The sequence below is a fragment of the Pithys albifrons genome, chromosome 17, assembly GCF_047495875.1.
Source record: "Pithys albifrons albifrons isolate INPA30051 chromosome 17, PitAlb_v1, whole genome shotgun sequence".
Taxonomy (NCBI): domain Eukaryota; kingdom Metazoa; phylum Chordata; class Aves; order Passeriformes; family Thamnophilidae; genus Pithys; species Pithys albifrons.
Genome location: NC_092474.1, coordinates 1,551,311 through 1,575,976, shown reverse-complemented (window position 1 = coordinate 1,575,976; position 24,666 = coordinate 1,551,311). Strand labels below are relative to the sequence as shown.

The 24,666-nt window shown below is 40.0% G+C and overlaps 1 protein-coding gene across 2 annotated transcripts; it reads left to right on the top strand.

Moving 5' to 3' along the window:
• Positions 1-291: 291 nt before the first annotated feature.
• On the top strand, positions 292-23,526 carry CHFR (checkpoint with forkhead and ring finger domains). Of its 2 annotated transcripts, XM_071571924.1 has the most exons (18): positions 292-343; positions 723-864; positions 3,623-3,722; positions 8,595-8,704; positions 11,048-11,107; positions 11,262-11,474; positions 11,945-12,160; positions 12,459-12,615; positions 12,839-12,993; positions 13,486-13,648; positions 14,538-14,680; positions 15,005-15,124; positions 15,442-15,525; positions 16,194-16,264; positions 17,159-17,246; positions 17,419-17,526; positions 18,550-18,622; positions 20,739-23,526. In XM_071571924.1, the coding sequence occupies exons 2-18, from the start codon at positions 735-737 to the stop codon at positions 20,779-20,781; spliced, it is 2,034 nt and encodes a 677-aa protein (XP_071428025.1). In that variant the 5' UTR covers positions 292-343; positions 723-734; the 3' UTR covers positions 20,782-23,526. The 2 variants fall into 2 exon arrangements, with proteins under 2 accessions (XP_071428025.1, XP_071428026.1); XM_071571925.1 differs by lacking the exon at positions 11,262-11,474.
• Positions 23,527-24,666: the final 1,140 nt, after the last annotated feature.

Sequence of the window (24,666 nt, the reverse complement as noted above, 5' to 3'; positions counted from 1 at the left end):
AAGTGACCTCGGCCGGCTGCCAGCACACACCCCGCTGAGGGGGAAACCGACCTGCCCGCAACAAAGATGGCGCCGAGAGCCTTGTCCCGTTTGCGAGCCTGCCCTCACCCAACATGTCCGTCAGGGCGTCGCCGCCGCTTCAGCCCCTGCACAGCCGCGCTTTGCCCTATGCGGGGGGCACAGCGCGGCCTCACCGGAACAGGAGCCGCTCCGGCCCGCGCGCTCGGTGGTTGGCGGCGGAAAGGGGAGGAGAGCGGGCCAATGGCGGCGCGGCCCCGCCCCGCGCGGATCAGCTGATGGGGCTCGCGCTGTTGACAGGAGCCGGTCGGGCCGCGGCGCTGCTGTGAGAGCGGGGGGGGGAAACCCCGGGCAGCCCCTCGGGGTGGGGGGGAGCGGGACACACGGACGGACAGACAGACAGACAGACAGACAGACAGAGGCCGCCCCAGCTCGCTGCCCCCCGCGCGGGGAGCGGCCCTGCGGGGTGGGGGCGCAGCGAAGGGGCTGGGCTGGGCTGGCGGCGGGGGCCGATGGCTGAGGGCGAGGGAGGGAGAGAGGGAGGGAGTTCCAGCGCCGCACAAAAGGCAGCGGCCGCGCAGGGGCCGGGGGAGCCCTCGGGCTGTGGGGGCTGCGGGGGCTGCCGGCCCCCAGCGGGCCCTCTGTGTGCCCCCCGGGCGCTGTGGGGTGGTGGGTCTGGAATGGCTTTGTTTGTGTTTTGTCAGATGTGAAGCCAAATGGAGCAGTCGGAGGGAGGCGAGCAGAGCCAGCCGCAGCCCTGGGGGAGGCTGATCCGGCTCGGGGCCGAGGAGGCAGAGCCGCACGTCCTGCTGCTGAAAAGGGAATGGACCATCGGGAGGAAGAAAGGTGGGACAGGGAAAAGGGTGTTCGGGGGACAGCAGCGATCCCCTTTCCTGGCCTTTAAAACACAGGGAGGGTGGACTGAAACTAGATGGGTTTGGTGCTTTCAGCTGTTGGAGGTGTTTGCCAGGCCACCCCATACTCCTGATTTACTCCTTGGTTGTGTGAAGAGTTTTATGCTGACCTTTTCTTTTTGACTAACTTGTGACGTGGGTGCCTTTGAAAGTGGACAGATACCCGGTTTAGGTTGTCTGTTTGTGCAAATAAGGAAAAATGCTTGTTGATTCAGAAGACTTTCTGTGCATCAGTCCTGTTTACGTTCTCATTTCGTTTCTGTGGTTAAAATAAGTTGGAACTGCAATGCAAAATGCTCTGCTCCACAGAAAAGAAAACACCCACATAAAAGCCCTTAATTCTTCTGGCCATATAAAGGCTGCCAACAAGTACTGAAAGTTTCTGTGAGAGTGGATTTGAAAGCTTTATTCCCAGAGTGTAAGGCTTATACCTTTATTTTAAAAGATTTCATACTTACTGTGTATGAAACAATCATTGAAGTGTTTCAAGTTTTTTATGCTGGCCTGACAGGATTAATTTTCTTTTTCCTGGTTATCAGTTCAAGCTATTTGGCTGATCAGTCACATCCTGTAAACAGTTGAACAAACAGCAGATGCTGTAGCTCTGTTAGAAACTGAGATAGTGCATTGTAAGAAAAATGTTTTGTCGATTTACGTTTGGTGATAAATGCTGAGGTTGCTTATCATTAATCTGTGGCTAAATTCTTCTAATTGAGGCTGATCTTGTGGAAAAAAGATGAATTTTTGCACATTCAATTGCTTTATAACTGTTTGCTAATGGACTAATAAAGTGAATGGTTACAAGAATACCAGACTTTGATTCATAAGTGCTGCTTATAAAACCTTGAGGAACATTAGAATTGCTTCTTTAGAGTACTTTGGCCTTCCTGCTCCCATGGGACAGTCTAACTGTGTGGAATAGAACAGTGATGGTGGGATTCTCCTGAATCAGATTTAGTCTACTTGCTCTCAGTGGGCTTCCCAGCATCACAGGTTGTGTGGGAACAGTAGTTGGTGCTTCATCCTTGAATATTGTGAGTAGACTGGTGATAAACTGTCACCTGCACATGTAGGGGCTGCTTCTTTCCTTCTGGGTTTGTTGCTTGGGAAGGCTGAGATCAGTTCACCCACAGTGTGACCAGGCAGAGGTTGTTAATTACAGTTTTTGTGTAAGGAAGTACTTTGAGTTATTTGTGAGAGAGATCAGTGGGGCACATTGGGGATCAGTGGGGCGCATTGGGGATCAGTGGGGCGCATTGGGGATCAGTGGGGCGCATTGGGGATCAGTGGGGCACATTGGGGATCACTGGGGCACATTGGGGATCAGTGGGAACATTGGGGATCAGTGGGGCACATTGGGGATCAGTGGGGCGCATTGGGGATCAGTGGGGCGCATTGGGGATCAGTGGGGCACACTGAGGATCAGTGGGGCACATTGGGGATCAGTGGGGAACACTGGGGATCAGTGGGGCACATTGGGGATCAGTGGGGCACACTGGGGATCAGTGGGGCACATTGGGGATCAGTGGGGCACACTGGGGATCAGTGGGGCACATTGGGGATCAGTGGGGCACACTGGGGATCAGTGGGGCACACTGGGGATCAGTGGGAACATTGGGGATCAGTGGGGCACATTGGGGATCAGTGGGGCACACTGGGGATCAGTGGGAACATTGGGGATCAGTGGGATCAGTGGGGCACACTGGGGATCAGTGGGGCACACTGGGGATCAGTGGGAACATTGGGGATCAGTGGGGCACACTGGGGATCAGTGGGGCACATTGGGGATCAGTGGGAACATTGGGGATCAGTGGGGCACACTGGGGATCAGTGGGGCACATTGGGGATCAGTGGGCACATTGGGGATCAGTGGGCACATTGGGGATCAGTGGGGCACATTGGGGATCAGTGGGAACATTGGGGATCAGTGGGGCACATTGGGGATCAGTGGGAACATTGAGTGTTGCCTCCAATGTCCAGTGTTAAAGTGAAGTAAAAAGACAAGATTTGGTCAGAGCTCTGGAGTTGTAGGTGGGAGGGTTTCTATCACATCAACATTGTCATCACACTTTTCTTGTGTATCCCTAAATCTTAGTCCTGGATTTGTAATTCTCTTTGGCTTTATTAACATAATAGTGCTGTCAGCAGTGATGAGGAAAATTTTCCTATTTGAAAACAAACAAAAGAAAAAGACTTCAAGATTGGAAAGCAATACATTTTTATTTATCAGCTGTTGGTTCCTACTACTCTCTCCAGTATACCAGAATGAAACAGAAGTTAATTCCAGTGAAACAGTGTCACAGTGATGTGGAAAAAGAGCTGGGTGCTCTGTGCTGTGTGCCTCTGGCATTTGGATTGAATACTTCAAATATGTAGGAATTTATTTCTGTACCACTCTAGAACACAGTTATTGTGATTTGATTTCCATCTGTAAGGGTTCTGATTGGGAGGGTAAAAGGGAACTGAAACATCTTCAGGAGGTTGAAATAAGTTTATACCAGCACGTGGGTCTATCTCACCATTTGTATTTGTGTATCACACAGTGTTGCTGTCTGTGTGACAGTAGAAGCTTTGAACTGTTGCAGATGTACTTGAGTCAGATTGTGGTGCATTTACAGCAATGTAGAATGCTGATCTGACTGTGTGATGTGTATTTTTAAGCACACTGGAAAATCTGTTTTCTTTTTAAGGTTGTGACTTATCTTTCCCTGGCAACAAGTTGGTGTCTGGAGATCACTGTAAAATCATTGTGGATGAAGAGTCTGGTCAAGTGTCATTGGAAGATACAAGGTTGGTTCTTCTGTGAACTTCTAATCTTGTCTTCCTTTTAGTCTGTGAAGAAAAATCTTGTTTATTGCTTGAGGCATCAGTAGTAGATTCTTTTTTTGTTGTTGTTTCTTTTTTCCCCCCATGGCTTTTATGTCTGGGTTTGGGGTGGATTTTTTGGCTCTTTCATAATCTACTGGGTGAAAAATGTGGTTGATATAAAAGTTCTGTTTAGACTTGGAGAAAAAAGTGATGGCAGCATTCTTAAAAGCTCTGAATATGTTTGCCTTATTTCAGGCACTTGTACAGGGAAGAAAACAACAGCAGTGATGATCTCAAAGCATCAAATAGAAGTGGAATAATAACATGTACTTGTTATACATCCTTCTGTAGGTCCAGGGTATCCAGGATGGGTCCCTGGATAGATTCCTGTAGGGATTATACTCCCAGAAGCTGTAGGACAGAATGCTAAATTTTTTGGAAAATATAAGGCCTAGCTGGGATGTCTGGGAAAAGGCTTGTAATTGTCATTCCCCAATATAATCCTAAATTTCAAGATGTTCCAAACAACAAATGTTTGGAATGTTTGCCATGTTTGCCTATCATGGCAGTTTGAGAGTGCAGCTGTAAATCTAATCTTGAGAAACTGTCTCTGGTAGAATTGGTTTAGACCAATGTTATGATAATACAAACTAAATAAATCATGCATGATACAGAAACATTCCTGCCTCCTTTCCCCCACCTCCCAGACACCCCCTGAGGCAGAAAGTGAAGCAGCAGAAAACTACCAAAGCAAAATTAAAGTTAATTTTCTGTATGATATATTCATGAAGAGGTGAGGCTTGTTCCGAGGTGGAGTAGCAGAAAGGCCACACCCCTGGAGCTCTGCCAGGGAGCTGTCTGTGCCTGCTACCCGTGTGAGTATCTCACAAAGAGAGTAGGATCCTGTGTTTGGCTTCCCATGACTGGGTGTGAAGTGTGCCTGCTGTTTGCTGAATCAAGAAACCAAACACGTAGATACGACTATTTGTACAAGACTCTTCTGGGTCTCCCCGTGTTTGTGCCAAGTATCAGATGAGGTCTAAAAAACCAGGCAGACTGAAAGATGATTTCTGAATGTTTGGGTTGGCAATACAGATGCCCCAAGTCTCAGAAAAATACTGCAATGTCAGCCTTTTCTTCTATGAAGAGGAAAATAGTTTGGAAACGTTGCTGTGGTCAAGCTCAGATTTTTCTGGTGAAGAGGAAAGCATTGCAGGGGGCAGTGGGTGTGGGACAGTCAAGCTGAGTGAACTTTGTATTGGAGCTAACCCAAAAAACATCATCAAATGTATGCAGACACCCAACACTTGTTGCTATCTCCCTATTAGCATAGTGAGTTCTTGAATCTACTTTGAAAGAATTACCATAAATTTGCAGGTGAAAGAAAATGTGTAGAGAACTCAAAATTGTTGAGTAAATAAAAGTTTGGAAGTAACAAAAGCCAAGAGTTAGCAAATAGTACAATAAAATACCCCGAGACTCGCCCTGTTCTGGGATATGTTTCTGCTTTATTTTCCAAAACATGCACTAGTTGCTTTAAACTGCTTGAAAGAAAACAAATTATTCAAGCTGACCTAACAGTGAAGGCAGCACTTGACTTGCCCCAAGTAAAAGCCATTGTAAGATTCTCCAGTTTGAAAAAGGAATTTTGAAGGCAACTAATGTAATGTTTTTTAAGATCTACTCTTGTTATCTTCTGGGATATTTTTTTAAAGATTCTAAGTAGCAAGTGATGTTTCAGATCAGGAAACTATTTACCCAAGGCTGATATTCCCTTTATGTGGGTAAATTGGAGGGTGATCTGCAGTTGGTGCTGGTGGCCTTTCTGCTACTAAATTCTCCCCACCCTACCAGTCAAAACTATTTCTATGTGAGAAATAATAGAGAATTACAGTACAGAAGGGTTTCTGTACCTTAATAGAATTCAAAACTCATTTCAGTGTACAGTGTGTTCAGAATAATATGCATTTAAATAAGGGATAACTATTGAAACTATTGACCCTGAAGCTTTAGCATAAATCACATTCTTTTCCTGGATGGTTGTGATTATTAAAAAGTAACAGAGTGGCGTTTTTCTTGGAAGGACACCAAAGTGTCTTACAACACACAGATCATTCACCTACTTCAAACGTAAGGCTGCTCTGAGTGCTCACATCAATTCTGCACAGCAGTTGGGATGGGGAAGTAAAGGGAATTTATGGGTCATTAATGAGTCATCAACCACACTGGAATGGAGTCAAGGCCTGACTTTTTCTTCCACTCTTTAGAAAAGATACATTGGGACCTTTTGTGACATTGTTTCCCAACGCAGACAATTTATATCTGATGGAACTGTTTTTCTTCTCCTCTTGAAAAATTGTACAGCCCGTTGGAACCAGTTCAATATTAAGTCCTAATAAATGGCCTTCATATTTCGGGTTCTCATTGTACATTCTACTTATTTTATGGGAACCTTACTTTAATTTGAAACATCAGAGGAATGTACAAATGTCACAATTTATCATGCATGTCTGGTAAAAAAATACCCACAACATTAATCTGAAATGTCACCATATCTGTTAAAAGCCTCATGCTGAAGCCTGAAACTGGAAATGAAAGGCCAATATAATTATCTGGGGTAGTTGGATAATTTTTTTTCCTTTGATTATTGGCTGAGATATAAATACAGCTGCTTCAGTTTGCTAATATATTGAAGAAAAGCTTATGGTTTTCTGTGTTAGGTGATACCCATTTGTTCCTGCTTTGTTTGGGTCCATGTGTGCCAAATAATTCATTAGTCAGCTCTCACTGAAGTCTCTGTGACTGCAGAACTGAAAAGATTCAGGTGTTTGTAGTCAATTTGATGATTAGGGTGCCCTGTAGCTATTTCAGCATTTTGCTTTAGGAGGCCAAGCCTGAGTGGTTTCTAGATGTGTGATGTTTGGGTTTTTTGTTTTCTTTTTCTAAGAATACCTTACTTGAGTTATTGTTCCCCATAACCATCTTGGAACTTTGTAGTCATGACAGGGAGATTTCATAAAATACATTGTTGGGACATTTAGTGAGATATCTGGGCTTGGAATTGCCTGTAGAAGCTAAACCTCAGTAAGATACAAGTCTTGTTACTGGAGTTTAGCTGTTTTATTCCAGAAGAAGGTCTGGAACACTTAGGGCAGATGGGAGCTGTATGCTTTGTTTGCCTTCTGGAAAGGAGGTCAAGTTTGATGTTTCCTGACAGGTCTCAGGGGTTGGTTTAGGCTTTACTGCTTCTTTGACAAGTGAAGGAGATACAATTCTTACTTCAACAGAATCTTTTTATTATTATCACTACAATCAATATAAAGTTTAAAAAGTGTAATTTCTAACAGAGTGATTAAAATTCTTTTTCCCTCTTAATTGCTAAACTTTGGCATTTATTGAGTGATTTCTCTGCTCTGCTGGTTCTTTGGTCCTTACATCTTTCAGGCTGCTCAACCTCTGTATGCCTGAGCTAAAAAGACAAGCTTAAAATAGTTTTCTTGCTTGTAGGAGAAGCTTGAAATTTCTTTAATAGAACAAATACTGATGTGACCCAAAGATTTTTCTTTGTTTCTTAATGTTTAATGTAGCATTTTTAATTTTTTGTGATCCTGTTGTTTTTGTTGGATTAGTTGATTCAACCATGTAGAGAGTGAAAGCAATTGCAGCAGTAAGAGCAAGAACTACCAGCTTGATCAAGACTGGTGGGAGTGATTCCAATGGACTTGCTTTTTCTTTTGAATTTTTAATGTCATGATTTTGACTTGGTGTCCAATATGTCACCAGGACAAAGTTCTCGTTTTCTTTATCTGCTCACGGTACTAAAAGACAAGAGATTTTCCCAGTTTGCTTTTTAAAAGAAAAATAATGAGAAGGCAAAGTGCTTATTTCCAAATAACCATCCCTGTCTAGAGAGGAGCTGCTCCGTTCAGGCTGTTGTGTCCTGGGCACAGGTGGTGCCTCCAGGAGGTGGCAGCACAGCTTTGCTGTTCTTTCCTGCAGCAGCTTTTCTGAGAGGGAAAAGCAAATGTTTTTATTCGTTTAAATTTGGTACCAATTGCTGAGATTTTGAATGGCAGAAGTCTGAAACTCGAGTGCTGCAGCCCTGAAAGAGACCTATTGCTAGTGAGCTGGAGATATTGGGTATTGGATTACTAGACTTGTTATAAAACATTAGTAGCTTGTGTATACAACATCACTCATGGTAAAGGAGAGAGAGGAATTAATCAGCAATGCTCTGCATTTTCCTCTTCCCCAGTTTAATTTCTTCCACGAGTCTTGGATTTTTCATTCCAACTCATCTTTCAGTATGTGTAACTTTTTTCCACCATAATAACTTCTCACTTTTGAGTTGCAAACAGTCCAAGTAACCTCAGAATTTCAGTTTTTTCACTATTTGAAACGAGAGTAGAGCAAAAATAATGCTGCATGACATCCCTGAATGCACAGGAAAAGCTCCTTTGTCCCAGAATGTCTTGGGAGATTCTCAGTGTTAATTGGAAAACATAGCCCAGAACTTTTTGAATAGAACTCCTGTTGTCCTTTTGGGTTTTATACTTAAAGGGTGGAGACTATTGTACAGAAACAATCATCCAATTATTTTGAGAAGTTTGCCAAATATCAAGGATCTTTTGTCTGTAAACTCTCATCTCTTTACCAGTAGCTGCAAATGATCTTTAAAGTTCTTGTAGCTCTGCAATTCTGTCTTTGGGAGAATCTTTTTGTTTCTGGACTTTTTTTCCCACTTTTTGGGGGGTGGCCAATAAGTTTTCTTCTTTAAAAGTAATGATGTTTTCCCTTCCTTTTCCTTTGTGATTGTGAAAACATTTATGTTATTATCTTTTTTTATCTTTACAGTACTAATGGAACAGTAATTAATAAACTGAAAGTGGTTAAGAAGCAGACATACCCCTTACAGACTGGGGATGTGATCTATGTTGTTTACAGAAAAAATGAGCCAGAGAACAGTAAGTGAATAATATTTTTTAAATGGTGTGCTTAGTCATTTTCTTTTGAGTCATGTGAGAAAAGTAATATCATTGTAATTATAATAGAATTACTCAATTTTAAGAGAAATAATTAAGAGGTCATGGATGTGCCAGTTTTTACAGAGACAAGTCTGAGCAACTGCCTGAAATTGAAATGTGCCTCAAAGTAGTTTTGGTAGAACTAATGCATGGAATGGTAACTAAGGAGGTTCTGTCCAGTGCTTCTTTTAGAAGTCAAATTGCTGGGGTAGTTGGTGATACTTTATATATCCCAGTGAAGCAATTTCTGGCACCAGAAGGAAAGGCTGTAGAAGTTTTTTGGTTTGTGTGGGGGTTTTTTTGGGCAGGGGGATGGTGTTTCTGTGTATGTGTGTTGGGTTTTTTGTTTTAAAGAGGGAAGGGGCCAAATGGAGGGAGGAGGGAGATGGGGAAAGCCCTGCAGTGAAAGCAGAATTAATGAACCTGGCAAAATATTTGGTCTAACAGAACAATTGTGCCATCCATGCCTACAATTATTTTCAGGATGATGCAGTGGGAATATTTTAAAAAATAGTAACAGTGGGGGCTCTTCTTTAAAGGTTTTTAAATAAGCCAAGCTATTGTTGGGCAGGGAGTAATTCTCTTTTATGTGTTAACTGGGTAGAAATGGGGGGCCAAGATTTAGGTGTCAGTGCTCAGTTTTTGCAACAGAACAAAATGAATTAAAGATTTCAGAAACGATCTGTGTTGTCATCTGTCTTACAGATACTCATCAATGATTTGAGAAATTGAAATTATTGAGGCAGCAGACTTTTCATTTCATACTTTTCATTCATTTCATTTGTTATGCAGGATCATCAAATTCAACACTGACTGAAAAGATTTACAGAAAGAGTTTAGTTGCTCATTATTTTGAAAGAACAGGTGGGGAGAGGGAGTGGAGTAGCTCTGGTTTTACATGTCTTGTTGTGCCCCAGCCAACTGCTCTGTCCATTTGTGTGCAATTCTTTTGAGTGTGAAGGATGTAACATTCACATTTTAGCAGAGAACACTCACTTTCTGGAAAAGGCTTCAGATCAAAGAGGCATTTTAAAATGTTAATTCTCATGGCTGCATTTGATAGCTCTGAAGTGGAACTTGAAGGAGAACAGAGAGATTTTATGGACATGAGCTCCCCTATTATGGTGAAGATACCTGGATGTAGTGGGAGATGAGTGTGTAGTATTAGATACATTTATAGGATTATATTTAATGTAAAACACAATGCTACATTTACAATTTTGATAGAGTAAGAGACAGAAGGACTGTAAATTAAAAAATTTCTAGATACATATATATTCACTACTGAAATAATTTATGAAGCTGCTGTTAAATCTGTCTATATATAAATTATGCTGTCTGATGTAAGTGTTACATGAGGCAGTGATAAGCTGTATTTTTTTATCTGTATGGCTTGTTTATCTCACAAATCCTTTCTAAGTTGGCACTGGTGCACTTGATGCTACTTAGATGAACTGACTTAGGCGATTTTCCAGGTACTTTGTAGTGAACTGAATCTCTGATTTCAGTTTGTGTTAACAAGTATTTGAATTACCAACCTTCCAGTTTTGTTTTTTCAGCTTTTTCTTCTTCAAAGACAGAGAGAAGAATTTAGATTTCATTGTCCTATCTTACCATTCTGAGTAGTTCTGAAGCAAACAATATTCTAACTTTTCATCAGAAAAAGGGGTTGCTACAAGAGAGTCTTTCTTGCTTGGAGATGGTTGGAGATGTGAAAAGTAGCAAGTTAGGGGAATGTTTGGAACAATATGAAATTGAAGGGAGGTGGAGAAGAAAAGGATATTAATCGATTAATTTTATTAATAGATTCTAAATTAGTTTCTGGGTGAAACTTATGACATGTCCTGATCTGTATGTTTGAGAGTTCCTGTTTCTCACAAAGAAATGAAATAATATTGATTGAAGGAGTTGAGAAGTAAGCTCAGAAATAATAAGCTTCTTCGAAGAACTTCCAATTCAACTATCAGTAAAAATACAGTTTGTTCAGACACAGAGCTGATTTCAGGTTTAAGAAATTATTAAGCCTGTGGTTCCATAGCTGGCACAAGTTAAACGTCACACAAAAGCTTCTCTGCCTGGTTTCCTGAGAAGAAAAGATCTTGCTGTGCTGTCCTAATTGCCTCCTAAGTAGGAGTATTAACATGGTACTATTGAGGTGACCCTCATTTGCCTCTTCCATTGTCAGACACTTTGGGGCAGCAGCCACTTGTGAATAGAAGTAGTTTATGTGAGATTAAGGTTACCAAATTTTTGTTTAAAGATTAATTTTTTTGTCTCTTTCAGATGTTGCTTATCTTTATGAATCCTTAAACACAAAACACGATGCAACTCAAGAACCAGTAGGTAAGGAAGTAATTCCAGGACCATGAAGAGGAGCTAAGCTCCAATGACTAATGTAACCCTCTTAAGAGAGTTTGATTCCTTGGAATTTTGAAGCCATGATCTGGTGACTGTCACACAGATTCTTTTCTTTCCTTTCCCCTCCTTCCAACTGTAGAAGTTAATGTAGAAAACCAATGCCATGTGACCAAAGATACCTCAAGTACAGGAAGAAGTAATGATGAGACCCAAATTACCTCATCACCGTCAGCTACTCAGTCTTGCTATGAGGAACCACAGCCATCTACTTCTACATCTAACCTCTTTAATGCTTCTTCTACCTCTCTTATTGAGTCTGCATCTGTTCAGCAGGATAATCCATCTACATCTGGTAAGAATTGTGTCAAGTGTTTAAAGTCTGATATCCCATCAACTCCAGTTTTGAACTTCAACATATTGATCTCTTACCTCTGTCTGGGTCTTCAGCATTTGCTTTGTAAAGTTCTAGTGAAAATACCAGGTGCATATGTGCATTTTAACTTCCTCTCCATGAGCAGGCAGGGGTAAATCCTAATGGATGAGTAAAGCAGTTGTGAGTCTTATGAATAAATACAATTTAAAGAGGAATGGGGATTTTCAGTAGGGTTACACAATTAATAGCTTGTTTCTCCCCAGGTCTTCCAATTAGTTAGATTGGTTCAGAATGCATTTAGTAAGTTATGCAGATGTTGCTTTTCTGCTCCCCTTTTTCCTATTCAGGTGTTTGGATTGATGTGTGTGCCTCGTTAGGGTTTGAGTGCCTTTTGGTTTCACATGTCCTGTGTGTGCAGCTGTGTCCATGTTTCTGTTGTTATTTTATAGGATCACAATCCCCAGTTGTCCCTCCTGTGCCTGCTTTCCCCATCTCAGAGTCTGTGAGTGTCACAGCACTGCACAACAAGCACGAGAGGCTGGATATGAATGTTGAAACTTCTGCAATCGCTTCAGAAATCCCTGTCAAAGAAGAAACAGAATCGGATTCTCCAAGAGCAGGGGAGGAGGAAGGTTTGGAACCTGCAAAGAAGAAACTAAAAGGAGGCTAGTATACTCCAGTATTGTGCAACCTAACCCCCACCCCTCTAAATTGAAGTAGAACAGCTGTCATCAGTCTTTCATTTTGTTTCTTGCTTCATACTGACTTGGTTTCTGGTCCAGTGAAAATAATGTCTTCCGTAGTAGAAGCTGTTATGTGTAAAGCAAGAACTTCTAGTGGGACCATTGCCAGTGCACACTGAATCAGTGTGTATCTTTCAGGTCTTTTTTTTTAATAATTAAATAAAAATAAGTTTTAAAAAGTTTCAGAAACTATATCCTATGGAATCTTCTGTCTTTGTAGGTGAAGAGACTTGTCCACATCTTTCACCAGCAGCTCCAAGTGAATGTATAATTAAAACTGGCTCTGAAGATGCAAAAACGTCAAATGTGAAACCAGATAAGATGGAAGAAACATTAACTTGCATTATCTGCCAAGAACTGCTGCATGACTGTGTAAGGTATGTAAGAGTGACAAAAGCTGTAATCATGTGGTAATAATGCCTGAAATTCAGTGACCAGGGTTTGAGGAGGTCAGGATAATGAGCATTTTCACAAGCCCTTCTGAGTCCCTCTCCCCCACCTCATATATACAGTCAAATCAAAGCTACATAGTTTTGGAGTGTTATGAAAATCTCTGGAAAAATTAAATGTTTCTATTTTGACTCCATTTATGTTTTCCAGCTTGCAGCCTTGTATGCATACTTTCTGTGCTGCCTGCTACTCAGGATGGATGGAAAGGTCTTCTCTATGTCCAACTTGTCGTTGTCCAGTAGAACGTATTTGTAAAAATCACATCTTGAACAACTTGGTAGAAGCTTATCTGATTCAGCATCCAGGCAAGTTGCACAGTGTGGGCAGCAGAATCTGTTGTATTTCACACATGAGCTGCATGATTGATGTACTCACGTGCTTGTCTATGCAGTATCTGTGTGTTTTATTACTCTGCTGTTTTCTCTGATGTGGTGACAAGAAAACAAGGGTATTTGACATGGCATAATGACTCGTGGAAGGTGATAGAATGCCATAACTGAGTATGCTAGAATTCTTCATTCTGGTTTGTTACTTAATTATAAGAAGGATATTGGATACTTCTGAAAAACAAACGGGGATTTAATTAACTTTGATTGTGGCCTCTTGAAAACAAAACTTACCTTGCTTGAAACTGCATTTCATTAACAGAGAGGGGAATTTAACTAGAGCTTTGTTATCCAAAACCAAGTCTTATGGAAATGGAAACAATAATCATAACTGTGTTAATAAAGTAGGGTGCAGATAAAGGACGTGAGGTGTTCTTTTCTCTTGAAATCTGAGTTTGGTTCTCCTGCCAGATAAGTGTCGTAACGAGGACGATGTGCGCAGCATGGACGCGAGAAACAAAATCACCCAAGACATGCTGCAGCCCAAGGTGAGGAGATCTTTCTCAGATGAGGAGGGAAGTTCTGAAGATTTGTTGGAATTGTCAGATGTAGACAGTGAATCTTCAGATATCAGGTATGTCTACTTTGAAGTTGTGCTCTGAATTAGATGTACTTAAGTTTAAATGCACAAACCCACAGACTGAGCTGGTTTTACAAATGCTGTTATTGCTGATGGTGTTTCTGTGATCTTGCCAGAATGAATCTTAGTTTTGCTTACAAGTAAGTTCATTCTTAGCAGTAATTACCTTGGCAGTTCTACTGGCCATCCTACTGAACCTTGAGCAGTCAACAAAAAATAATTAAAATTACAACTCCTTAGAAGTCCAGAAAGATTCACTTTGTGACCAACAGTTCTGTCCTGAGTTGTGCAACAGCTTCATGTTAGATATGTGAAATTACCTTTTCCACTTACAAATTGGCTGTTGCTTTAGAAAAGACAGATTTCTGGCTGAGATCCTTTCAGGAGATAAAGCAGTCTGTGGCCCTGTGAGTGCAGCTGCAATGATTGTGCTTTCTGAGGTGTCTGGAATGCTGCTTTCACTGGGTGTATGGTACCAAAGCAGCTGATGGGGATTCCCAAGTACCAAAATATCTCCTCTTTATTTCCAACACTTTTTGCTCAATGTCTAGAGAGGAACAGAAGAATTCTTCATGTAGCTAATTATTCCAGCTTTGTTCCTCTCTCTTTTGCTCATCTCACTTTGTCACATTGCTCTTTTTTTCCCTCCTTTTTTTAAAAACTACTTGGGGAATACTAAAAAACCCAAAGGTTTTATCTGTCACAACTACACCACTCTTCACAGCTGTGAGGTACTGAGTTACATAAAACTCCATCTGTTACTGAATGAGGAGATTCCAAATTTAAACTTGGAGAGCCTGACCAACCTTGTGTAGCATAGGGATGTAAGTTGTATTTGCAGTTTTTGGGTGTGATTTCCTATAACTTTATTTTATTCTTTCAGTCAACCATATATAGTATGCAGACAGTGCCCAGGGTATCGAAGACACTCTGTTCCAGCTCTGCCTGGCACAGGCCAGGAGGCAGAGGCAGGAGGAATGCAACCACTGGGAGATGCACCATCAACATCTGCCAACTTCCCTGCAGGTCTGTGTCACGACATCATCCCAGGAGTGTGGTAGTGGAAGAATGGCTTGGGTTGGAGGGGACCCTGAAAGATTAGCTCCAACTGCCCTGAACTGGGCAAGGAGCTGTGTTGTAACAGTGTGCTGAGTTATGAACTAAGCAAGCTCACTCTCACAGTACTGAGACAGTGACACCACTTCTCATCAGTGTCTTTGCAAATATCATGGCATTTGGACTACAGTGTTGAGATTTTTATCTTGTTAATGTTTCCTAAGATTCCTACTCCAGATTGCAATTATATGCAGTGTTCAGTCCATCTTCTTTTTTCCTTTTTGACTCATCCAGCTGCCCAGGAATATGTGTGTCCTGCTCAAGGAAGTCACGTAATATGCACCTGCTGCTTTCAGCCAATGCCTGACCGAAGGGCAGAGCGGGAACAGAATCCTCATGTTGCTCCTCAGCAATGTGTGTACATTTTTTGTTTTGTGTTTTTAAATCTTGACTCCAGAACTCAGTCTCTTCTTGCTTTTTATTAAACTTAAATTTATTTTGAAGACTGGTTTTTATACGAGTATTCTGTATCTGAACTCTTGTATAAAGATGGCATAAAAGAATCTTCATTTATAGAATTTTATGCCTCTATAGAATGTTTATGAAATGAGAAAGTTATATCTTTTTTAAAACCAAGTTTATCAGGGCTCTGTTGTTATGATTTATAAGAACAGTAACTTGAGTTTTGTTGTGTGCAGGTCCTTAGAGGGGTTTTCTTTGATATTTTACAGGTACAGTTTGTCTGCAACCCTTCTGTCACTTGTACTGGGGCTGTACCCGGATGGCATGTTTTGGCTGTTTGGCACCATTCTGTGGTACTGTGGAATAATCCTGCTCACTTTGCAATAATGTCTGTCTTGACTTTTAGGTTATTTAAGAAATCCAAATTAATTTGTAGCAAAAAGATACATCACAAACATAAAAAATTCAAGTGGTGTGTGTCTTAACTTTCAGAGGATTTAATTTGTGTCTTTATACCACATTGGGCTTGGAAATTACACTTGTTGAACACAATACTTTGCCACATAAAAAACTATAGTGTATTTCAGCCTAGTAAGAGAACCATACAAATCAGTTCAGGAGCACTGAGCATCTGATATTAACTGATTAGAAAAGAGCTTTGCCCTCTTGAACATGCAAACTTCTGAATCTCAAGGTTTTAGACATTTTTTCAGAAATAAATTAGAACAGTTGGAATGGCTTGGCTGCAGTTTGAAGCTGATGGAATATGCTTTAGTAGCACTGTTATTTGTGCAGGTCATTAGTGTTTGTGGAGTAAAGGTGACATTGTAAAATATCAATATCTTTGCCACTGGAAGTTCTATATCACATGCTCTAGCAAATGTTGAATGCAGTCATGTGCTTGGTGCTCACATGAGCCTGTGCACATTATTTCAGGCAACAGAAGAACCTTCAGAAAGTGTGTCAGGGCTGTTGGGTTGGGGGAAGAAATAGTAACTTTTCTTCTTCTTGTTTTGAATAGAAATAAATCTTGGTGATAAGTGTTTAGATGGAGTCCTAAATAACAACCACTACGAGTCAGATATCCTAAAGGTATGTTTAAAAATCATTGTGTGTCATAATAACAAATGTACAAAGTTTAAGATGTGCTCACTGATTAAAGTGATGTGCTCTCTAACAGTTACAGTTACATTGTGTCACTTGCAGAACCTGATTCTAAAAGGCAGATTAAATGAACCCCAAATGATCAGATGGAACAAAGTTACAGTTTACTGTGTCTAGATTGGCAGTAGCTCGAGTTTCTCTCTGATCCCTGTCTGTGTAAGAGGGCAGCATATTCTACAGATGCCTTCCATTTAGCATGAGCTCTTCCTGTGCCACCCAAATTAACAACAGCAAAAATCACTTTCCTGGAATCCCAATGTCTAATTTCTCCAATGTGTATGCCAGACAGGTACCAAGAAGGCCAAAATCCTGAACCTAATTCTGAATTTGAGTTTAAATGACTGATAAACACACTGTAGAGTTCAGATGTGTTTGGTCTAAAGTGTAACATCAAAAATATTAGAAGAGAAAAATAATTCACTAAAACTATGTCAGGAAAGCAGGGCTTGTTAAATGTTTTATGCTAAGTTGCATGGAGAAGATTTTGCTCATACCATAACAGGGTTACCTAAGTTGTGTGAACTGTGTGAAATCTTGATTTTGAGGCAAAGGATAGTGTGACTGACATGAATCTATTTGCAAACTTTTGGCAACAGTGGGGATCTTCTGGAAAAAGGGGAAAAAGATATGTAATGGAAGGTAATGTTGGTGATCTGAAAGTATCTTGCAAGTATTAAATATATTTAACTTAATTATCTTGTAATCAGCATCTACTCATTTTGAAAACAGATCTAGATGTAGAAATATTTGAGAATAAATGGCTTGGTTACTCTTTAAGGTTGAAGATTTTTCTTGATTAAACACTGAAGTTGCTCTTTTCAGGATTACCTGGCATCCAGGGGTCTGACATGGAAAAATATGTTAAATGAAAGCCTCTTAGCTCTTCAGAGAGGAGTTTTTATGTTGTCAGGTATGTGTTACTTCAGTTTGAGTGTGTGTTCTTGTCTATACATAACTCTAGTGTAGTATTATCAAGAGGTTTGGATTTCTGTGTACATAACAAGTACTGTCCAGGCTCTTTAGTTAAACCTGATTTCTCAGGCCTTACTCTGACGTTGTGCACAAACTGGTTTTCTCCCCAGATTACAGAATTACTGGAAACACAGTGCTCTGCTACTGTTGTGGCCTTCGCAGCTTTCGAGAACTCGCCTACCAGTACAGGCAGAACATTCCTGTTGCTGAGTTGCCAGGTGGGGATTGCTTTGCACAGGAAGGGGGGAAAGTGTTTAAAGTTGGTTGAGGTCACATTTGTCTTTGTATCCATGTTCTTTTTGGCTGTTCATATAGCCCAGTGTAACTGTCCATGCAGGGAGATCTGCTGATTGCTTTACTTGTCAGCTTGTGTATAGTTATTGTCAGACTCCTTAATGGAACCTTTTCCTTCAGTATCATTTCTCATCTGTACAATAAGTATATCTGCAGAGTAAAAAGAGGAATTCACTAAAATCCAGAATATCATCAACAGGAACTAGCTGCTGTAATTTAATTTATTTTCCCGTTTAAATATATAAAATTATGCATCTCTTGAACAATTTCACATTTTACCAGCTCTCAACTAGGAACAAGAATGCTTTCATAAACTAGTTCTAAATCTGTTTGCATTTACAGTTTTAGTATAAAATAGCATGCAACCAACTGTGCCTTCTTCAGACCTAAATCATTTGCAACAGAAGCTATCCCAACAGTTTGCTTGCAAATATTAATTTTGGCCATCCAGTTGTTAGCATCAGCTTCTCTGTCTTCAGCTGTTGAGAGCTCTGCTTCTGCTGCTGTGCAGAGTGAGGCACAACCTGATTTCTACCTGATTTCTCCTTAGTATTGCTTTTCAATCCAGTGTAGAGACCTGCTGGACAGCTGAGTTGTGATGTATGTGAAAGTGGGGGAAAGCAACAAACTCTACCCAAATTAATAATCTTCCTTTTGTATGGAAATATATCTGGACAAGTGCCCAGTGTCTTAAACTCTCGAAATGGTAAAACTTCAGTTGACAACACTGAGAACCAAATCCTTTCATCATAAATTAGTTTTTTGTCCTTCACAAGGTGTTTGCTTTGTTTTCAGAAAGGTGAACTAATATAGTTCTGCAGTTGTTTCTTGCCAATCATGCCTTGTTTCTGTACAAAGCCTTCCTATTAGCAGTGGCTTAATAATGTACATCACCTTATTTCATGACCTTTGTAATAAATGTAGCATTTTGTTTGCTTCTCTTGTAGTGACTGTCACGTCACGTCCCGATTGCTACTGGGGGCGCAACTGTCGAACTCAGGTCAAAGCACATCATGCCATGTAAGTTACACAGCTCAGAAAGGGAGTTTGGTTTGTGTTTCTTTAAAAAACCCACTAACAACAACCAAAAAAGCAACGTTTGCAGTGCCAGGAACTGTGGGAGTAACACTGTTGCAGCATAAAGCAAAATTGGGTGAGCTTTGGGGATTTTTTTTGTCATTTTTGTTTTTAACACAGCTCTGAAATGAGCCCTGTGTGCATGTCAGAAGGACACTGGCAGCATTTGTAAATTGATGTAACCCATTGCTGACACTTCTTGAGTCTATTTTTCCACCCACTTCAGTAAATTGGTGGGAATAATTAGCAACAAGAGAAGCAAGAGAAGCTTGGAACATGTAACATAAGCCACAGAGGGTTCCTAAGCAGCTCCTGGTTTGGGAGGAGTTTCTGGGTCTTACATCTCTGACCCAAGGAATCTGGCATGTGTTGAAAATGAAATACTGAGCCTGAAAAGAGGTTAATCCTCTACTTCTCAAGGGGTTTAATACATCCAGGGGACTTGGACCCCTGGTATCTGGTCATTTAGGAGAAATGTCCTTCCAAAATAAATCAAGCTACTTGATTAGAAAAGAAAAATCAAGGCCATTGATGATCATTGCAGTTTTATTTCTATGAAAAGATGCACAGATGGTAAGTCAAATATCATAAAACAAAAAGTTTCTACCTAGGAGCTAACTGGTTCCAGGGAGGGTTGAGAAATCCTTCTTGCTTTATGAATAATTCTCTAAATTCTCAGTGCAATTTAAGATAGAGGAGCTGTTACCTCTTATTTAGAAATTGCCTTAATGAATAGTAGATTCTGCAGTATCCTTCTAATGTTGCAATGGACATACATGCTTAGCATAATTGCTTTAATATTTCAGGTACTGCGGGTTGAGAATAACCAGTCTGTACATCTCAGGCAAGCAGATCATAAGACAGACTTGTGAAATATTCATCTACAGTCTCTTAGAAATTCAGAGGGTTTTACCAAATAGCTTTCAAAAATAATTTTGGATTTAAGTTGCAGATGAAATTTGAAGTACCACTGCTGTCTGTAACTTCACATTACAGGACTGTGTGTGTTCCCAGAGGAGATTTTGTTTTGAAATGTTAGAGTTAATTCAATATCAAAGTGCTCACCGTTCATCTTTGTTCATATTGTGCTGGATAATTTCATCTAGAATAGATATGACTCAGGGTTTGTTTTTTTTCCTTTTTTTCTTCTATTTGTTTTTTCTTTCAAGCATTAGCTATTCCTAGAACTTCACTGGCTGCTGCTCTTAGTTTCTAAAAGCCCCAAAAGCAAACAGTCTTGTCATACTACTCCTAAATATCCACTTAAGTTTCTTTTAATTGTGCTAAAATGTTTTGGTAAGTAGTTTGGTTATGTAAGCAAGGTTTTTCTAATCTTTGATCTAATTCAGCAAAAGGAGGAAAATTTGTGGTCTCCTTTGCATCATCCCCTCCCCAAGTGTATTCACACTCAACACCCCAACTCCAGTTTTGGTTTCGTGTCAGGGACACGTAACTCAAGTAAGAGAAAATCAAAAATGAACAATGAGATGTGTTTGAGAATTGGGAAGAAGTGCCTTGTACAAAATTGTTATCTGTTTCATCCCTGAAGACAGGCTTGCCATTCCCATAAAACTTCTGTAATACAGGCTGAGAAAAACTTTTTTCTTTCCAGAGGGTTCTAAGCCATGGAGAGAACATGTTTATGTTGAATGTATCATTAGCCTGGTTAATTCTAGTTCTTAGTGACTTGTGTAGTGCTGTCTACTAAAAATTACTAATACCTTGCAGGGGAAAATTAATTCACTGATTCCTGTCTTAGTTGCCTTTTGGGTTTGAAGGCTGCAGAAGTGCAGGGGAGTGCTTTTAACAGCAGGTTTTCTGTGTACATAAAACTAACCAGGGTTGGGCACAAGACCTGTTGAAAATGCTGTTAAACGTAACATGGTAGTAGAGTGTTAACTGGACAGGTTCTGAAAAACAGATACTTTAGTGTGTGAATGTTCTGCTTTAAACTGGTTAGCATTTAAAATACCCTGTGAAAGATGCTGACTTGCTTTTGTTGCCTGACTTCTGAGAACTTTGTTACATTTTAATACTTCTTGTTTTTATTTTATTTCAGGAAATTCAATCACATTTGTGAGCAAACACGATTCAAGAACTGAATACCTGTAGTCTGTAGAGAGGGGACAGAGACCTGTAACACTGCTTGTGCAGTTTAAGGTGTCAGGGGATCTTCTCAGTTCCCCCATAGCAGGGAATCAATACTTTTTGCATCAGGTAATCTGATGTGAAAGTTTTAATTTGTAGAATTTTACAGCTGTACATGAATAAGGTAGATTTTTCTTTTTCCAAGTTAGTCCAGCAGGCACTGCATTCCATTCTCACAACTACAGTGTCCCTGTGTCACTGCAGGGAAGAACACAAGCAGAAACCACACACCCAAAAAGCAGCCATATCTTGGGATGACCTAAGAATAAGGAGTGTATTTGCACTACTTGTGGAGAAACTAAGAAAAATCGTTAGACTTAAAAGAGAGAAGTTTTGTAAAAGTATCAGATGGGTATTTCAAGAGCCATTAATATTTAAGAAGGAAACTGTCAGTGTATGTTTGTAACTGCATTTTGTGGTAGTCTGATATTTTGTTGCTCCCCATTGCATTTGGGCAAGAAACCACATTAATACTCATTTTTAAAACAACATCCATTAAATAGCTGTTCCAACTTAAAACTTCTACCATATGTGCAGTGTTATAGTGAAAGTAGGACAGTTTCTTTTCTTAGTTTAGACATGTTGATATTTTTATTCACGTGAAATTACAAAATGAATTGCACAGAAGTTGGAAAATCACATTTAAAGTTGGGGTAATACTTGAAGCAGAACAAACTTCTGCTAATATTACTTCTGTATTGTTTTATATCAGAAGACCAAACAGTGCTTTTGACATAGAGCAGCCAGTAGGACACACTGGTTCATTTTTTTGTATTTCTTTTTTGGTTTGGTACCATATGCTAAATATGTACCTCTGCAATGCAGCTGTTGTCTAGCAGGCATACACTGGTAAAAATGTAGAAAAAGCTATAATTTAAAACAGAATATAGCAGCTTTACTGGAAGGAACAATCTTACACAAAGTAAGTCAGTGTGGACAAATTGTAGCAATATAGAGGCATTTCTGGATAGGGATAGAGATAGGGATGATGAAGGGGAACTGGTGTCACTGGCATAATAAATGTAGATATTTTTTCATGCCTTCTGCAGAGCTCATTCAGGAGATGTCCCAAGTGTCATTAAAAATAAAAAAAAATCCCCACACTCGCCTTCCCCCTGAATTGATGTGACCTAAACCTGTTTCATCATAACCTGATTGCTCATGTTGACAAACCTCAACTGGGACCAATTTTTCCTTTACATCACACCTAGAAGAGTGAAGCAGAATGAGCAGAAAGCATACCAAGTTACCTCTGTAGATACCATGTTGTTTTTAAGTATGCCTTATTTTATGAGCAGGATTTATACTTGGATGTTAAAAAGTGCACACACAATACCTTGGATAAAATGGAGCACAAATGATGCAGCACATCCTGTCTACTGGTTGCAGTGAATTAAACAACTATTTCCAGTAATGCACATCTTAATATGAATGCTAATTAGAATGATGTCTTTCTGTTTAGATTTTTATTTTTTAAAGTAGCTGTTGCAAGGATGGGTCTGTTGACCATGCCTGTATGCTATTAAAATACACTCTGGTGTGGACTTCTCTTCCTAATCTCTGGGCATTTTCTCCTGTGAGTAGGATTGAAGTTGGATCTGGAATATTACTTGAAACTTCTTTTAACAACAATAGTGTGTTTCTGTCTTTTAGTATTATTAACAATGTTCTGTTGCTTCTGTATTTGTATTTTATGTTTAGATTTTTTAATGGTTATTGTATCTTCTCAGGACAACCATTCCCAGCTGGTTTTGATCTCATTTTCATCTCTGGCTGTGCATGTAGCAAACTGAGTGCAGTTGTGGAGATCAAGGCTTTGCACATTATATGCAGAAATGTGCTTTGCATTCTCATTCACCACTCCCACACTCCAGATGGGCTTTCAGCACAGACTTGTCACTGTTCTAGTGTTCAAGCCTCTTGTGCTGAAGTTTTTCTGTTGGTCAAGAGTGACATGTCTCCAGTACAATGTACAACCTTGTTGCACTTACTCAAGTTATGTTTTATAGGAGTGTACTGTGACTACAAGAAAAAAATTGGGGGGGAAAAACCAAACAACAGAACTCATGCTTAAGATCTAAACTACCTGTGCAGTAGCTGTTCTTCAGATTCCTTTTATAAACCCCTCTTCCCTTTCCCTGTCACAGATAATTAATCTGCCTTTCTATGCATATAGGATTGTGGTAGTGCAATGGAATGAAGGGATTTTTTTGTTTTGGTCATTTATATTGCACCAGGAAGAGATCAGAAATTAACTTGCAGATAGGGAGGGTGAATAAATCCTGATCTTTATATGCTCTTAAGTAAGTAAGAGTATCTGTCATGGGTATTACATACTCTGCATTAGACCTTTTTAAATGTATGTTTACCAGGTGATAGTTAATGTGATAAATGTATGAACTATGCTTGGTGTAATTGTTTAAATACTGTAAAGGTGCAGCATATTTTTAACCTGTCTAAAGCACACCCCCACCTCCTTTATAAGAGATATTTGGAAGCTGAGCATGAAAAGTGGTAGAATAGATGTGGAAACCAAGGTGATTATGATAGGATTTAATATAGTGGTGATCAAGGTATATAGTCTCTCTCATTGAGAAAGTTCTTTTATAAAGAAGGTGGAGAATAGTTCTTCCAGTTCTCTCTTGTGATTTATTTTTTTCCTGAACTAAGAAGTTATTAATTAAAAAAAAAAAGTAAGTTTTCTGTCTCTCTTTCTTCTGTGCCATGTCCCCTCACCAAGAAATGGGTGTGTGCAACACTGCTGGTGCTTGGTCATTGCATATTAGTTATTGGAGTGTTGAGAGTTTGCAAGTAAACATCGTCCCTGAACTTGTAGTAACTGAAAATGACATGAGTTTGAGTCAGATGATATTTCAAAGCACCATCAGTTATCTCTACAGGATTTATAATGAATGATATAAGCAAAATAAAGATGGTTTCAAGGTGCTACAAATAACAAATTGGCTACTTCTTAAAAAGTATATACAATTTTAATTTCTTGCAACACCATGAACACTGAAGTGACAAACATTGTAGCACTGTTGATTTAACAGAAGGCTTGAGGAAATGATTGTCATATTGTGTTCATCTTTGCAATGGTGTAATTATTTTAATTACAAGATTTCAAGTGGCTACTGTTAACAGAACTTTTTCTGCATGGAACTTTCCCTTGCTGAGTCAATAGGAGGACTTGTCTGCACCCTGTTGTATCTGAGGTGGAAGACAGTGATGCCAGGGTTGTTAAGATTCAAACTGTAGTTTTGCATCCCGGGTTTTTTGTGCTGCTGCCATTCCCATACTTGGAGCTACATAATGTTTAATGTTGTAGCTAATCTTTGTTACTGTCCTTAAACCAGCAGTCATTTGTTGTTCAGACTAAATTTAAATGAAACTCAAGTAATGTAAAAGTGAAAACACTGTGTTGTTCTGTGCACCATAAAGTCAAGCTGTAGACCTTAAAAATGGTAGTTTTGGCTTGTCCTGCACTTCCATTGGTGGGTTTAATGCTTTATACTCCATTATGTCAACAAATGGCTTGTAACTAATCTCGTTTGAGGAAGCTGCTGATTTGGGATTTATGCACTATGGAGTGATCAGCACAGGCTCTTCCAAGCACTTCCTCTGGAAAGAATGAAGGAGGATGGTGGGGTGACTGTGAGAGGGAACACACGGTGTGGCTTTGGCAGCTGCCAACAGGCTCCTCCACAGCCACTGTTAAACCCAGAGCCCCCACTGTGGCCCAAGGACTTGAAGCAGCAACTGTGTCAGATAATTTCTGCTTAAGCTTTGATACTGTTTTCATTGAATTCAATAGGAAAATCCTGGTATTTGACACTTCA